The sequence below is a fragment of the Dendroctonus ponderosae genome, unplaced genomic scaffold (assembly GCF_020466585.1).
Source record: "Dendroctonus ponderosae isolate FM_Combo_2020 unplaced genomic scaffold, Dpon_F_20191213v2 Dpon_F_20191213_1, whole genome shotgun sequence".
Taxonomy (NCBI): Eukaryota; Metazoa; Arthropoda; class Insecta; order Coleoptera; family Curculionidae; genus Dendroctonus; species Dendroctonus ponderosae.
In genome coordinates this window covers 53,736,055-53,753,396 of record NW_026017110.1, presented here as the reverse complement: position 1 = coordinate 53,753,396, position 17,342 = coordinate 53,736,055, and the positions used below count along the sequence as shown (strand labels likewise).

Sequence of the window (17,342 nt, the reverse complement as noted above, 5' to 3'; positions counted from 1 at the left end):
GTCGTTTCCCGATTGAAAACTCTTCAGTTAGAAAAAAAGAAACTCCGATCTCGCTTTTACGGAAGTTTTCCTCACCCGAGCAGTTTTTCAACTCAATATTTTCTATCTAAAATACATTGTTTTTCGATCGTTTTTTTTTTGGTGAGCGATGAATCACCATATATGAATTTAAACCGACGCGCGTCTACGAGCAAAGTGAACATTTTGGCTGGTGTGAATAGTAGTGAATAGTGAATTGGTTTATTTCAAAAAGATTGTCAAAAAGTGTGCAATAGTCAGTTGTCCATGACTGATTGCTGTCTGAAGTTGATGTGACCATCCAGATTTATCAATTTTCTCCTATGGTGAGTCGCATGTTTTTAATACGAAAATTGTTTATAACTGAGAATCGGCTGTTTATTAGTTTCAATTAGAAATATTGTAGTTTTTGCTCATAAAGCGGACAATCTAGCGGTCCCTATTATACAGCATGCGACGGGCCATTAATATACTAAAAAGATCATTCCTTAAAAAAAACGTTATTACACATAATCGCCTGTAGCCTACAGGCATAACTATCATGTCTAATGAAAAATTATATTTCGTCCGGTAGATTTTCCTGAATATGTTGAACAGTTAAATATAGTTTCCCAAGCAACAAGTAAACGTACATAAGCGATACTAAGTATATAATATAACATTAAATAATATTATTTAATGATTATGGCGCGATTTGATATTTTAATTACATGCTAACTTAAATATCTCCCCAATAAGGGCCTAAACAAGAAGATAGCAAGGTTTGCACACAAAATGGCACTTAATTGACATAAATATTATATTTGATTCACAATGGAATATCCCATCCATAACGATGCATTTGGTAAGCAAAATTACGTAACTTCACGTAACTCAAATTGTCAGCAGTAAAATCATTTGAGGTCAGAAAAAATTATTGATTGCCCTTTTACAACAAAAATAACTAGTAATTATGAGATTTGCTATTCCCAACTATCTACAATAGAAAATTCTAATCATTTCTTGGTTCCATTCAAATGACGGAAATTCGTATATAAATCGATTACGTTATAATAATTATTCTAACATTAAACCGTTCTTAGTTCAATCAATTTACTGTAGTAACCTGTAAGACTGTCTATCTACAAGTTATGGTAGCACCGCAATTGTTAAGGATTTAGTAAAAGTATGAACCATTGACACCCTTGCTATTAGAGAACATTAATTTTAAATATATATACAATATTTTAAACAAACAGAAAACTTAAAGAATAAAAAACGTTTAACTAATTTAACCAGCGGCAGCAGCACAGGTCCGTGTTCACATTTTTGTAGATATTAATTTAAAAGAAACTAGACAAAATATAATAAATGTTTAGTGTCATACTTCGATGTACTCTGAAGAGGTATTCAAATTAGCAGATAAATATCAGAGTATTTAAAAACCGAAGTTGTAGAATCCTTGAAAACGAAACATTAAAAACAACTAATACAAGCAACACATAACACTGAGAAGGTTTAGTTGGTTTTCCTCCAGCTCTGATTTTAAAGCCAGACATAATATCAAAATTTGAACTTTTTCGAAATAAGTCGGAAGCAAAAATTGACTCAAAACTTTTAATACATCATCCATCCTATTAGTCTATTAATTCCCTTAACTTTTCATCCATTTAACGCTGCTATATCTGCATACTACCCTTTATGATCTTGAGCAATGAATAAAATATTGTATACTTACTGAACTGCATTGATAAATTGCAATCACAATTATATGTTTAAGAAATTCCAATTCGAAAAAGAAATCCATCACTGAAGTGCGGAGAGTTCAATTCCAATTCACTCGAAATAAAGCATTTACTGACATGATATCTGCCTATTGATTGATTGCTTAATACAAAAAATGCATATATCAATGTAAGAAAAATTAAACAAAGACCGGCCAAACAAGCATCTATCGATTCCCATAGGCGGATACTTAATAATGAAGTGTACCGAAATAAGTATTTATTTTTATTATTACCTATGATAATTAAAATTACAGGTGTTGAGTTTTAGTTAACTGAATGTGATCAATTCACATTAACAAACAACATTAATGTATATTAATTAAACCATAATGCAAAACCAATCAAGTTCAATTCCAGATCAGTGTGTGAAATTGAAATGGCACTGTGCAAATAAACTGCTCTTTTGGAATTGAACGTTGTTTGTTAACAAATGAAAAATTGCTAAATTACTACTAGAATTTACAAACAATTTTGTTACGATTATAATTACTCGTATGAGTAATTCACTGAAATCTTGCTCTGATATATTTGAAAACATGCAAATCAGCAAAACTATACTAAAGTTGTAACTAAGAAAACATAACATACAATATTTGAATTAGATATTGTGTCAACAAATGAGAAATAATTGAGCTTTGGGTAACTAGAGTTTCTATTTATTTACTTCATGTATTCAAAATGAGCAATAAATAAATATGTCATTCATGTTTAAAAATTTTCCATCATTACTGGTAAACACTTTACTGTACCTATACAAATGTTAACGTGTGACTCGGAAAGATCCGTTCCTAACAATACGCAATTTGTAAGACGTATTTAACCAGGAACATATACAGTGCATACATGTATAGTAAAGTAGTAACAGCAAATAGTATAGGATAATTTCGCTTAACATTGATACATGAAGCATATAACACATTTTGTTAAATTTAAACTTAAAATGAAAAAAGGATTGCACTGAAAACGCAAAAAGGAATGAATAATGGAGTGTTGGAGGAACGAAGACTTCTGTAACAAAGGACACATTCACGCACATACAACTAAAAATATACCTAATATGTAAAAAAGATCAACTAGTATCTTCAAAAAATAGTGAGTAAACAAAATATACGATATATATTGCAACCACGAATAAATAAAATATTCATCATTTTTACCTTTTTTTAGGAACCGTTGAATTTGAAATTACTTATAACCTCTTGAGACTTGACGTATTTATTTATTCAAACATACGATAAAAATGATAAACATGTTTCAAACAAACCTTAAAAGTGAATATAAATATTAAGAAGTAAAAAATGTAGAGTAACTTAGAAATTGACGTAAAAAATCTCACTTAAATGTCATTTAACCATTAAAATATAATATTTGTTTAATTTTAACGATCAGTAAAGTTGCTCACTCGAAAACCCATTGAAATACTAAGTCTTATCATTTAATTACAATTGTATCACAAAAAACGTTTATGTTTTATGATCACTAAATTAGTATCACATTACAAGTTGAGGTCAAATGGATTGATGCAGAATATTCGCAAAGACAAAAAGACCATTATACAATTTTACTGCTGAAATCCCGAATCTTACCAACCCATAGGCAAAAGAGACTACGTATGTTTTTTACAGGAAGTTAAGTAGAAGAAATCAGTCCATAATATTTATTTCTAATATTAACTGTTCAATATGACGACAGTGTAAATTTGTACTACTGAGAATAAAAATACTTAATAGAATTATTTAAAATATTGGTATAATTAAATAAATGTTTTATGGAGGCAATGCACATTAGTTGTATTTCAAGTTGAATCCATATAATAATAATAAGAGCAAACAAGCATACAACTAAACTACTACTAGTTAAAAGGTAAAAAATATACGTAGCCTAGAATTTAAAGAATGTATACCAACCACAAAATCTCAATCACTCGAATCAGGACCATTACAATGAACTGGATGAATAGGAACAGGACCAGGTACTAGGATCCAGAAGTCCTCAAAAGGATAAGGATTGCAAATTTTTTTCCTACTATATACAAACTTAAACACTGATATTTACAAAAGGCTTCATCATTTTAAAATACTGATTGAGAAAAAACATTTTGTTGGAGTTGTACTCTGGCAACATAAATCAGTCCATTTGAAAAGTTAAAGCAAATGAATAAATATATTGTCGGAAAAATGCTAACACTAATTTGCTTTCGCGTATAAACGCACGAACTGGTTGGTGCCAGTCCGGCTGGCACCAGTTCTATTTATTTACCAGTCACCAGCATTATCCACACTAAAGAGACTGATTAACGGTTTCTTTATACACGATTCTATTCGAGTAATCATAAATGTAACTGAATTGGATATGCGTACTTGGATTATTACTTTATAGATCCGTTGAAAATGGTCTACAGGTAGATAAATGTATTGCTTTAAAAAAACATAAAGAGCGTTTATATTGTGTATAAACATCAATCATAAATTTATTAGTCGAATGCAATTCAACTGGCAAATAATTTAAATGATACACCCACATTTACGTTCATAACGTCTTAATTAATGAACAAATAATAATAGACCAAATGGACATATGTATGAATATCAAAACGTTGTGTTCATTCAGCATAAACTGTAAAAATATTAATATAATATTTAGAAAATATGTAACAAACAAATCAGATTTATGTTAATTTTTCCAGTAAGAAACAGTTGTCTAAATATTCCTTAGTTGAAAAAGTATTATTATCGGTACAATCGAATTAACTTACAATTTATTGTATTGTAAAATTGCATTAATGTTTGTCATTTTTCAAGATTATAATACTGCATCTAGAAAGTTGAACAAATATATGAAAGCCTTCTGAAAATATTTTCTTATACAACTCAAGTTATTTTAAGAACTATTTTACTCCTATGAATTTATAGCAGTTAGTTTGAAATAGAAAAGGATTGTCTAACGTGAGTAATTTTCTATTACTTGCGTGTCACATTGATAAATGACAAAAACGTTAATGTAAAAAATATAATTTTTATATGTAAAAGGTAATTATATTTTTAAATATCAACATGTGGCCAACCAATTGATAAGGAAAAAATCAAAGACTTGAAAGAATAAGTTAGCTTTTAATTAGTTAACCATTTAGCTGGTTAGCTATTTAGTTAGTTAACTATCTCTTTTTATTAAACCGTAATCCTTTCCGTTTGCAACCAAGACCTGCTGCGAATAAAAATCGTATAGATCATTTCGAGTAAAAAAGTTCTTTACATACAAAAATCATAATTTACTAGATACCAAACCACAGCATGCATAACTACTCCTAATTATAATAGACCCAAACGTATGTTATAAAGCATCTAAACATCTGAAAATTCTATAATTGTTTCAGTACAAGTTGAAAAACTACTTAGAAAACTGAATTTTAATTCTTTACTTATGTGTGAAAATATAACTCTTTCAGATCGAAAGACGCATTAAAAATAAATGTAACATTGAATCATTAAAATGGCAATTTAGTCTAAGAATTAGGGCATTTTAAGATTAATAATATAGGTTTTTCCAGTTAAATTTGAAAATGTTTAACGTCGAAACTCAATAATTTTTTAAATAAATAGTACGTGGAATATATATTTTAGGTAGAAAAAAAAACCTCTGCAGATGGCAGATACATATTCTATGAATGCAGCAAACTATTTTGCGCATAAAAACTGAACCGTGTTACCCGTTTATATGAGATAATTTTTTAAACAAACCCAGAAATTAATCAACTAATGCCTCCTGACTAAATAATCAGCTCGTCACATTGATCTAGATGTATAGGAAATATAAACGAAAACCAACAATGCGATGTCTATCGATTTGACGACATATCAAAGAAAAATTTTTTTGCTGATCTATGTTTACTTTTGTAAATTGAGTCCACCCTCTCTTGATTTGGTTTTTTAATACGCTCGTTAGCGTGCTTCACGCAAATATTTTTTCTAGGTTGTCCCACCCCAGTCCACAGAATTTCCCCCATTAAAACCCTATAATAATAATAAAAATAATAATATATTCGCAATTGATGATATTATCTCAGAATACTTTACCTCGCCAGCATCACAGACCGTAAAGGTTTGTTAATCTTTCCTTCAACTGCTGAGGGAATTGATCACTAAATCTTCTCCAATTCTCTTCTCCAACTTGCGTTTTAAATGTGTGTAATATCTGAGTAAAAATGTAAATAAACCTCCAACAAATATTTTTTGCTTGAATATGTGATACCTTAATGAAGACATCTTTCAGATCTTCTTGGGGGTGCACCCAAGACGCCACAGCATCACAAAAGAATATGAAGTCTGAAATGACTCCTGCGGGATTCACTTGAATCATTTGGCACATGCCTCTAAAAGCACTATCTTTCTCCTCATTGTCTCTTATGTTCCTCAACGATACACACCTGAAAGCACCAATATTAAGGAAGTGCTATTTTACTAACTCTAATATGGCATGAATGTTCAAAACATTCAATCTTGCAAAGTTATTTAGAAATCGTGACTAAAGTTCAGGACTGATTTCCCCAATTTCATGTACATAGTTAGCAAATGAGCAGTGATTGATCCTTCTCAATGTGAACAGAAAACACACGCATGCGTTAATAATACTTACCAAGTAGTAAAAGACAGTCGTCTAGAAACAAATGTTAATTAAATAACGTAACACAGTATTATACAATGTTCCAACAAAATGTAGATGGGCCATGGCTTAAGAATTACCACATTGATATGAAAAATTAATAATAAGTATTAGTCTATTTCCATAACACAACCAATCAGTAGCTTTTTATTTGTACTTATTTATTTCGGTACCACGCATTGATAGCCCATTCTTGTGAAGAATTCCTTATGTAAAATTTATAAAATAGATGCGTTAGATAAAAAATATATGACATCTATCTAGACTACATAACACAAATTCACATAAATCTGAACATTCACCAAATAATTTGCAGTTGCAGAAAATATTTAAGAAGCTTTTGTATTATATTGTATTGTACCAAAATATTCTACATTTTTCCGCTACTTGAGTTTTACTACACCCTGTATAAACAAGTTTTTACAATAACTTGATGATACATTTGACCTGAATGACTTTACTGACTTTATACCCTATGAACTCGGTAAACGATGCGTTAAAATAGGGTGAATTTATTATCATTAAGCCACCAATAAGTTTCCCTAAGAAATGTACTGACATTAGTAATGCCATAGCCTGTTACGAGTCATTGGAACCTCGTAAATTAATTTCCCGAAAGACTGTCAAAAACAATGAACATAAAACTGGGGCAAATCTAGCTGTTAGGAACTGAAATAGCATTTCGGAATGCGGTTAGTAAATGGTTAGCTTATTAATTAATTTACATCAGATATAGATTAAAATCAAAAGAAAATAAAATTTAAAGAAATAATAAAAAAAGGGTTACAGACCACTGGCGGACAAACTGTTGTAACATTGGAGCCACATCATGGGGGCAGACAAAACCGAGGCGACCAATTGTTATGGCTATACCGAGAACAGAAACAAAACAAAAACAACTCAATTACAAATAAGTCATTCAATAAATAATTAAATTGCATAAAAATATATTAATGGAAATTATATATTTGCAAATAACCAGCATATTTTCAAGTGTAACATTAGCTTTTCAATATCGCAGTGATTAATATGTTTACTTGGTTGATCTTGAGTGAATATGACAAAATATATTGGTTATCGTGAAAAATTGAAAATGCAGAAATGAAAAAGTTGTAAATAGTAAATCAACTTGTTCTAAACATGTTAAAAGCAATGTTTGGTACAAGTCTAAAAAAAATCAGTGCTTGATAAAAAAAGAACTTTAAATAATGAACCAAATTGAATTGAAAAATAGCCGCACAGCAATTCAAAGTAATAAAAAATGCTTATAAGTAGAAGAATAAATGAAAAGTATGTATAATTGAATTGATAACAAAACTTTGCTTTCAAATTCATAAACAAATCACCATTATTACTTATTACTCCCGAAAGAATTACTACGCATAATTTAGGATATTTCAGGGTATGTGGTGCAGTGGATCCAATTTTTAGCCCCTGCCATTTCTTCTATTTGTAGCGGTCAGAAATGTATTTAACTAATTATGTACTGATATTTTTGGAACACAAAAGTCTATAACATTTAAACTAGAAATAGCTTAGTTAAACTGTCACAACATACAACTAATAAAACACAAAACGTGGCTGCAAAATAAGAAAAACATCTAGGTGGTTTTCTCAAAAAACTTAAAGAGGATACACTGCCAGCACAAAGTTCTTTAATTTTATCAACACTGTTTTTAAGTTTTAGTTTTTTATATAAAATGACAGTCAAGTGCAGTAATGAGCATAGAAATAATTTTAAAATATTGATAAAAATAAGTGCGTTTAAAATTACAACACAAGCGCAGGATTGCAAGTAGGTGAAGAGAGCAGCCGGTAAGCGGCGTATATGAACAAATATTATAGATCGTATTAGAAGAACTGATAATGGCTGAATTGTTAGAAATACATTCCAGCAATGATTTAATAGACTTCATTTGAGAGTATTTAACGATATATACTTCAAAGCAAAAACGGTTATTAAGTAGGTTAAAAAAGCAATCGAAAAGAGCTTATTTATAAAATTAATGTCGAGGATGACAGCCTTAAATGATTCGGAATAACATAATCTCTATTTGAACAGGATAATGGTTGAATTGTTAGAAATACATTCTAGCAATAATTTAAAAGACTTCATTTGAGAGTATTTAACGATATATACTTCATAGCAAAAACGGTTATTAAGTGGGTTCAAAAAGCAGTCGGAAAAAGCTTATTTATAAAATTAATGTCGAGGATGACAGCCTTAAATGATTCGGAATAACATAATCTCTATTTGAACAGTTATCTACACAAATAACATTTGCCGTTTTCCTTGGTTGAGTGAAAATGCATCCAGCTTGGAAGCAAGGAATGTAACCAAAATATTAATTATGTAACGCACACTTAATACAGTAGTAATTTTGTTAACCATGTTCAACATTAGCCAAATCTAGTCTTAAAACCAATAAAATATGATAAATTAAAATGCAAAATTTCAAAAATTATAGAACGATTACTATTTAGAAAAATGTAGTCAACACATTGTTTTAATGTGTGATTATATGGAGTTCTGTCTCACTCAAAACTGCACAATAACCTTGGCTGTTCATTAAATTGAAAGAACAGCATATACACACATGCTAAAATGTTTAATATTAACGTATCATGCTCTATATTTCAAAGCAATACGTACCTGTATTTTCAAGAAGAGTTTTGGGCGTATCTGGCCTATTTATTATTTCTATTAATTGATTTAAAATCAATGGTATAAAAGGTCTAGTTTCAACACCTAAAAAAAATATTTAAAAAAAAATTAACTTTCATTTTCTCTTTTTAAATACATACCTAACTTTATACAAATTTCTCCTATCGCCCATGTAGCATTATTGCATACAGATATAAATTCAGGATTAAGATTTTGTCCCAAAATAGGCATAAAACTTGATATGTGCGGCCTAACATGTTGAAAGCAGGCCTTTGTCAAATCCCCTATTAAGGCAAAAGACGATTGTCTCACTTCTGGCATAGCATCTTGCATCGACATATGCAAAAGATTCATAATATTGCTATTCTCAACTAGCTTTTCGATATGACCGTTCAGGCCTTCTGCTAGTCCTGATAGTAAATCTAACGATACTATCATAAAGTCCTTATCTATGTCCTCGCACTGTTCAGGATTTTGCATATGAGCCTAAAATATCATAACCTTCTTATTTCCTATGTTAGGTCACAAATTGAAATCAACAAAATATTCTTAAACAGTTTGGTCTCTTAAAAAGTTTTAGCTAGTTTATTAATAAAGCATATTCTTGACATAGACTCACCATTTGAACCAGAAGCGTATGCTGAACCAGCGAAACACATCTACAATATACAGGTTCACAATAAGGCAAGAATCCTAGCTGTAGTGCTGTGGCCACACTCGATAAACACTGAAAATGTGAATAGAAAATATCTTAGGTAATATTCCAAATTCGCACAAAATATTTACCCTAAAAGTAATTCTATAACAAACATCGAGCAAAATACAAAATTGAAATTGTGTATATGTAAAGCCTCAAATATTTTCGATATAATCGTAATTCGTAAAATTGTGCTGAGTCAATATATTTGGTCTTTGCGGCACCACCGCAAGTCAAGGCCCAACTGCTTTGACGTCACGAGTAGGCCGAGCCGGTAAGATACCACAGAACTAGAGTTCGCCGGCTCTCACTCACTCTCACAGCGAAATAGTCCTCGTGACGTCAGAGCAGTCGGGCCTTGACTTGCGGTAGTGCCAGCTTTTGTCACATTTCATAATATTGAATTCAGTTTTTCTTCAAGTATAAATTCGAACATTAATCATTTTTGCTGCAGCTCGGCTGCGGCATAACTACGTTTGATACATTCGATTTTAGATATTAACAATTTAACTACTGCTAAAGGTTAGAGTGTTTCTTAATTTAGTGTCATTATCAGTATACACGTGAAAACTACATACGTATGTATGTATCAGAAAATAACGAGTTTTATATTATTTAAATGTAGACCGAGAAGCTTTTCATTATCGCGAAAAGGGGTGTTGAATATGGCGCTTTAGCTAAATATTTCCAAAACATATTTACTGTGTAAACCATTTAAATGAAATTGTATAGAATTGCTGAAATTGTTTTAAATATAATAATGGTCGCTAAGCGTCGACGACAAAAGCCTAAAATGTTATCATTTGACTTGCCATATGTAAAATTTTAATTATCTTTAGATTCACCAAATTCAAGTAAGAAAGATAAAAACAACTTACCTCCAACAAAGGAAACAAATCTTTATCTTCATCTTTTAAAACATTCCATTTCTGAATTAAAGGAGGCATAAGTAAACTGATATATTCGGGCTTGTTTAAGTGACTGCCAACTGAATCGGCTAATGTACCGATTGCATCATACAGGATCAGTAAATTTTTATGCTGGTACTTAGAAAATGCAAACACTAGTGTTTCGAGTATGTATCCCAGATAAGGAACCAATTCCGTGCATGCTTCTTCCTCCAACGTTGCGAATGCGGAACAAGCAGCTTCTTGCACTCTTTTGTTACTATCCAAAATTCGCTTTAAAAGCTCCGTCATCAAAGGTTTCAAATAAGAATCATGCGATTGTGCTACTACCCAGTGAGAATATCTGCTGAGAGTCCAACAAGTGATCGCTCGTACCAATCCTTTCTTATCGTTTAAACAATTAATCAAATATGGAATTAGCTCTGGTAAATGACTAACCATACCAGTCATGCAACCTTCTGCGATTGCTCCTGAAACGGTAACAATTTATATATTTAATAAAAATGCATTCTATATCCCGCAATATTCAATTTACCCAAAGCTAAAATTCCAGATTCCTTAATTTCCCATTCTGAGTGAAATAAGGTTTCCTTCAGAATCGGAATTATAATTGGCAAGATATCATCTTGAAACACATTAGCTAGTACGTCAAGGGCAGCAGCACTACATTTCCTCAAATTCCAATCGGATACAGAACTGTCATCATCTCCATCTTCAAAATCATCTTCATCATCTGTAATTTTAATTAAACAGCTATCTCACTAAATTTAGATGTGATCTTTAACTTACCTTTATCAATTCCGTTTTCGGTACCATTTTGCATTGCCTTTATGGTGTGAGTTTTTGACTTGTGAAATCTAGGTTTGATATCTTCTTCTTTATCTGGAATGTTGTGGTCTTCTTCTACATCTCCCTGTATTAAAGTTAATGTTGTAAAATCGAAGAACCTAAGAATTAAACAATTGTACCTTTAGCAATATAATATCAATCTCTGAATATTTCATTCCTCTCACAAGTACAGGAATAACTCTAGTCAAATGAGCACTTAATGCTGATTTGCAAATGGACTGATCAGCCAAGCTCAACCAAAACTCGCATGCCTCAAGAGCGACACTCTCATCTGGATCCTGTGTTCTCATAAGCATATATTCTATAATATTATCAATTTGACTTATGAGTCGATCCATTCGAACTTCCAAGAGCATAACCAACGCTTTACACACATTCTTACGCACTTCTGAATCTTCGTCTGTAGCCACATGAAACAAATTCTAAAAAAAAATATATACATAAAATAACATATATTCTTTACGCATTATAAATAACATTCTTGTGTTTCCAGCAAACACATATCTACTTACTTGCAAGAACGTGTCAATATGGAACATGAGCACTTGTGATCTTTGAATAATAAATTGATTCACACAACCAATAGCATATGATCTTATTTTTGAACTAGAATGATTGAAAAACTGTAAAAACTTTGGAATCAGAATATCTAAAGGCCGATTAACTGTATCTGAATCCAAAACATCTGCAGAATCTTCACATATTTTTTGTAGTGCACCAAAAGCACCTTCGCATACATTATAGTCAGTTGAATCAAGCATACTGCAAAGAGCAGGCAATAGTTCCGGCCATAATGACAAGTCAGTTTTACTGGCTACTGTCGTTATTAATATACCAACAGTAGCACGAATCAGTGGACTTGGATCTCCTACTGCTTGTAAACATTCAGTTTTTATATATTCTGTAACGGTTGGCTGCAGGGAGTTGAAGTGTGTTTTCACATTATTCTTCAATATTAAACCACTGAGAGACCTAGTTGGTTCATCTTCACTAGTTAGCTTAGTAAGCACAAACATTAAGTAATTGTTGAAGTCAGGATACTTGTTCAATTCTTCCAATTTCTAGGAAATTCTATTAAGGATCATACGTAATAAAACAGTGAATTAATATAGCCAAACTGTTCTTTTAACCACACACAATGCGAGTCTCTGACTTGCAATAAATCCAATGCAAGTAAATCAAGACAAATATTCTATTGTTGGAAAGCAGCGTTTTTCAAATTTGAGATATGACGTCATCGACAATTTCTTTTAATGGCAATCCTAAATTTTGAATTACTATTCTTAAAGAGTTTGTCAATTTACGCATGAGTACCTACTAAATATCAATTTTTAATTTCTTGTCTTGACGGTATTTAACGGCAATAATCTTTTAACTATCTCTAGTCTACAAAGATATGAAGAATGTTTGTCGGTTTTTTCGGGAAAAATTAAATCTGAAAATGACTGAAAATAATGAAACAACTAACTAAACTAACTATAAGCAAAACACTCGGGCGACCATAAGCTCTCCAGAGAAACCCATAAATAAGGGCACTGATTGTTTATGTGTCAGGTTATAGCGATAAATGTGGAAATACGGAGTAGGAGTAAGAACCCTTTTTATGCGGGGTTAGTCTGGTGGATGACGAATTGATAGACGGATGATACGAGATCGCTCATATCTGTTTGGAATTAAAATAATTCAAAGTGGTGTATCTGTGCCTTTTTTTACATAATTTAATTTAATTTGAATTGTTTGAAATGGAGTTGAAAATTTGGAGATGTGGGCAAAATAATTACAAAATATCTTTAATTGACCATCTCATAAGCAACATAAATATAAATATCAAAAATCTGCCTTTTGCATGACTAAGCGAATCGAATAACAATGATAAATAAATACAAAATTTCCAAAGACCGCTTTACACGGCTGAGTGATAAAATTTATCAAAATCGATGTATTCAAAACATAGGCCTGATAATAAATAAAAAATTATTTGTATTTTATTGTGTTTTGAGAAAAGGTGCGTTATATATTTCAAAGAGTGAAAATGTAATTTAAAAATACCTAACCGAATACTACTGATCTCTCTATCGTTCAGGTTATCTATTAGTTACTTTTTGTGACTTAAGGCTGTAATAATCACAAGTTAAAATCGTACTGAAGTTGACGAATCGTAGAAAAGATTGATAAAGAAGAACACTTTCAATAATTAAAAAGCCGAAACTTTCCGTGCTTAGGTTCCGTCCAACTGCATCGATATTTTGAGGCCTCTGACGGTCTAAACCAGCGGTTCTCAAACTTTTTTGCCGACGGAACTTTAAAAAAACTGAACTTTTAATGGAGCTCTAAACCCTAACCAAACTTAAAGCAAAACGAGTTATATGTGTATTGTTTATCATTAAGCATAGAAAACATTTTTTTTGGGGAATTAAACGAAAATTGGTAGGCAGCCATAATCGGCTGCTGCAAGTCTAAATATCGTTTTTTTTTAGATGGCGACGTTTCCGGAAACATCGAAAATCGACGATATCTTGGATTTTTTAAATGGAAAGTCTAAATTTTGTTAACACTTATCTGTCATAGTTTTTGACATATGTCACATTTATTGCAAAAAAACTGAGATGCAGAGCTTTATTTGAAAAATCAGAACCTATTGCTTTATTAAATGTTCAAAGGTTTGGCCGACATATATACATATAAACTCAAAAACGACTTTAGAGGAACGTACAATGTTAATAAAAGTGGACTTAAAATTAAATTTTAAGTCCACTTCAGAGTCAGAAATTGTAGTTGCCATTTAAAAAAAGTGAAGTTTATGTCATTTTTTTATTGTCAACTTTGGAAAATCGCAGCAGAAGCATGAAACAACGAAAGTGTCAGAATCGATGCTGAATGTTTGCCAAACCTTTGGGAATTGAATTAAATAATGCCGATTTATTTATTTGCAATGGTTCGGGAAATATTAATTTCTTAGTGAACCTCTGCTACCCTGTTCTTTTGCAAAAAATGGCATGAGTCAAAAGCGGTGACAGATAAGTGTTGACAAATGGACATTCTTAACACACAATTAAATTATAATGTCAAGCTGAATCCAAATATGAATCATTTTGAAAATCTTATATTTAGACTTGCAGCAACCGATTATGGTTGCCAACTGCCAATCAGATTTCGGAAAATAAAATTTTTTCTAACGAACGGGCTACGTGAATCACCCTGTATTATTATGTACCCGTAAAATCTAAAGTAAGAGTTTTTTTTTGGTAGTTTATTTTTATCTTAGGTAACTTTACTCTTATAGATTACTCTTTAATACAGGTATTAATTTTGTGGGCGGAGCCCTAACGTAGCCTTTGCGGAGCGCCGGGGCTCCGCGGAGCACACTTTGAGGAGCGCTGGGATAATCAATTGCGAGTTAAATTTAGGGCTTTTAGACTACTAATTAAGTAATTACAAGTTGATAGTACCTAGTTGGACCGTTGGTCCTCGTCTTAGCAGCCCTTTTGATGATAGCCAATTCGAACAATCGTTTTACATGAAAATTAGACTTACGACGTTTAAAACGAACAACATTTCTTTATTAGTGAAAGTGTGTACGCACTTTCCGCCTCCTTGGATAGCTTTTTTTACTGAAAACTGGTGAAACCGAGAGATTATCGTTTTTTCTTTCAAACTAATACTGTTACCGGCAGTAACGACTGATAATACAAATTAATAATTTACAAAAATTTATGTGAGTACTAAATACACACGACCCGTTAAACAATTTGATAGGAAAAACAGGTAACTATGCCGACTCTATTGCAATAATTTAAGAGATTTTTAAAGTGACCTTTTTTAAAACCTGGCAACTGAATAGTTTAACTATTGGTTTTAATAACATTCAAGTGTGAAAAAAAAAACCACGTTTGAAAAAATATTTTACATTAGATGTCCAAGGTATAAAGGATCTCCCAAGGTTAGATCATACACAGTAATAATTAATGAATTACTACTGGGAAGTAAACGGAAGACGGTTCTATACTTTTCTAATACGAAGACAATAATTTTCTGTAATGGAAAAAAATAGAGGAATTACCCAATAGTTACTTCATTGATATCAATATTCAGTTTTTAGTCGCAGTTTAATGAAACTTGCAGAAGCAATTTGTAGTTGTCTTTAGAAGGCAGAGCTGAAAAACTTCCACATTACTGTTGCATTTTTAAACAGCATGTCCATTTTTGCCATTTAATTGGACTGTATTTCAAATATAACAACAATTATTGATAAAAGCGATTTTTACTAATATTCTAAATCGATTTAATATTTACATTTGTAATTTTGCCTATTAATTATTTACGTTTGAAAACTGTTTCTTTAAAAGGAAATAAGATCAGACATGAGACAGCAAAACATTTGTAAACAATAAGCACAATCAGAGCTCAGTTCCTAATTAAAAATATCCCAAAATTACATAACTAGTAACAGTTAATACTCACACGTTCCAATAAATTTTATGAATAAAAAAGGATACTTGTTGTACAGCCCTTTGAGTATCGGTGTCCGGAGATTGCGATTCCCGTAAAAGTGTGAGAATTTCTCGCAATCCATCTTCTTGTGGGACCCAATCCATTTTCATTTCTAGTGGAAAATGCGTTTCCTTTAACACAACATACGAATTTCGAAGGGTCAGTCGAACAATTTGTTCGAGCAATAATCAGGAACCTAACTAAAAACGCTTTCTACTTTATGACAACCTTCTGATAGGTGGGACTTATGGCGGAAATTCAACAACTGTCAAAAGGCACTACTTCCGACATTTTCCGCTCGTGAGCTTAGACCATGAAATATCACAGATCACCAGCGTTGCCAGACCAAGAACTTCGAAAGCGGTGGAATGTATAGGAAAAAAACGGTAGATTTAAAAATAAAACGGTAGATATTTATAAAAATTTAATGTCGCTAAATTTATGTTTTTAAAATTTTTTGAGTGGTTTATTATTATGGGTATTCGTCCGTCGTCGTACGAATTAACAGATCTCCAACCAATAGAAACACTTTCGTACCATCGTGTCATCGTACAAACGGGTGCATGAGACACGGGCTTTATGACTTAACGGTAGTGCGGTACCACCCACCCTAAAAACGACTGGCGGCTAAACGTAGGAATACGATCCCATTAATGCGCATGCGTTAACTGCAGATTTTAGCTACTGATCAGCTGGGTGATTAACAGTGGAGTGGGCGCTATCTATCTCATTCTTAATCTGTGCCGTTCATGTTCATGTTTCGTATTTAAAATTTTCGGTATTTATTATTATGTATAGATATTAGACCTATCGACCTTCCAAAATTGCTGCCTGTTTCTTCTGCAATTCAGCCTTTCGCAGCAGCATAAGCATAAGGCGTGCAAAGGCAACATCAAATTCCAAAGTTCCTATTAAACATGCGAGTTCCTAGTACTTTCATATTATTGATAAATGTTATTATACTGATGGCTTGTGCCTGGATTTCGTCTGATCAAAAAGAGTAGATTTCATAGAATCTTTAGTACAACCATTGACTGTAGTACAAGTTTCTGTATTAAATGGTGTCTAAAATCTTAATTTTTTGAAGTGCATTTAAACAATCATAGGTATATCATATGCATATTCAATAACCACTTTATCCTCCAAGCTGTGCCTGACTTAATTGCGGCATAAACAACCCATATTCATTTTTCTGAAGTAACGTATAAAAGAATTTCGAACACCATGTAGCCTTTACACACGAATTAAGGAAAATGCTAACCTCTATCAACAATCAACAACACAGCAAA

The 17,342-nt window shown here is 31.7% G+C and overlaps 1 protein-coding gene across 1 annotated transcript; it reads right to left on the bottom strand.

The window, feature by feature from the left end:
- Positions 1-1,988: 1,988 nt before the first annotated feature.
- Positions 1,989-16,325, bottom strand: LOC109533842 (transportin-1). Its single transcript, XM_019899327.2, has 13 exons — positions 16,059-16,325; positions 12,075-12,623; positions 11,682-11,984; positions 11,503-11,626; positions 11,249-11,446; positions 10,684-11,183; positions 9,728-9,835; positions 9,249-9,594; positions 9,097-9,192; positions 7,235-7,310; positions 6,033-6,207; positions 5,858-5,975; positions 1,989-5,794 (listed from the first exon to the last, which is right to left on the bottom strand). The coding sequence occupies exons 1-12, from the start codon at positions 16,161-16,163 to the stop codon at positions 5,868-5,870; spliced, it is 2,688 nt and encodes an 895-aa protein (XP_019754886.1). The 5' UTR covers positions 16,164-16,325; the 3' UTR covers positions 1,989-5,794; positions 5,858-5,867.
- Between the last annotated feature and the right edge of the window lie 1,017 nt (positions 16,326-17,342).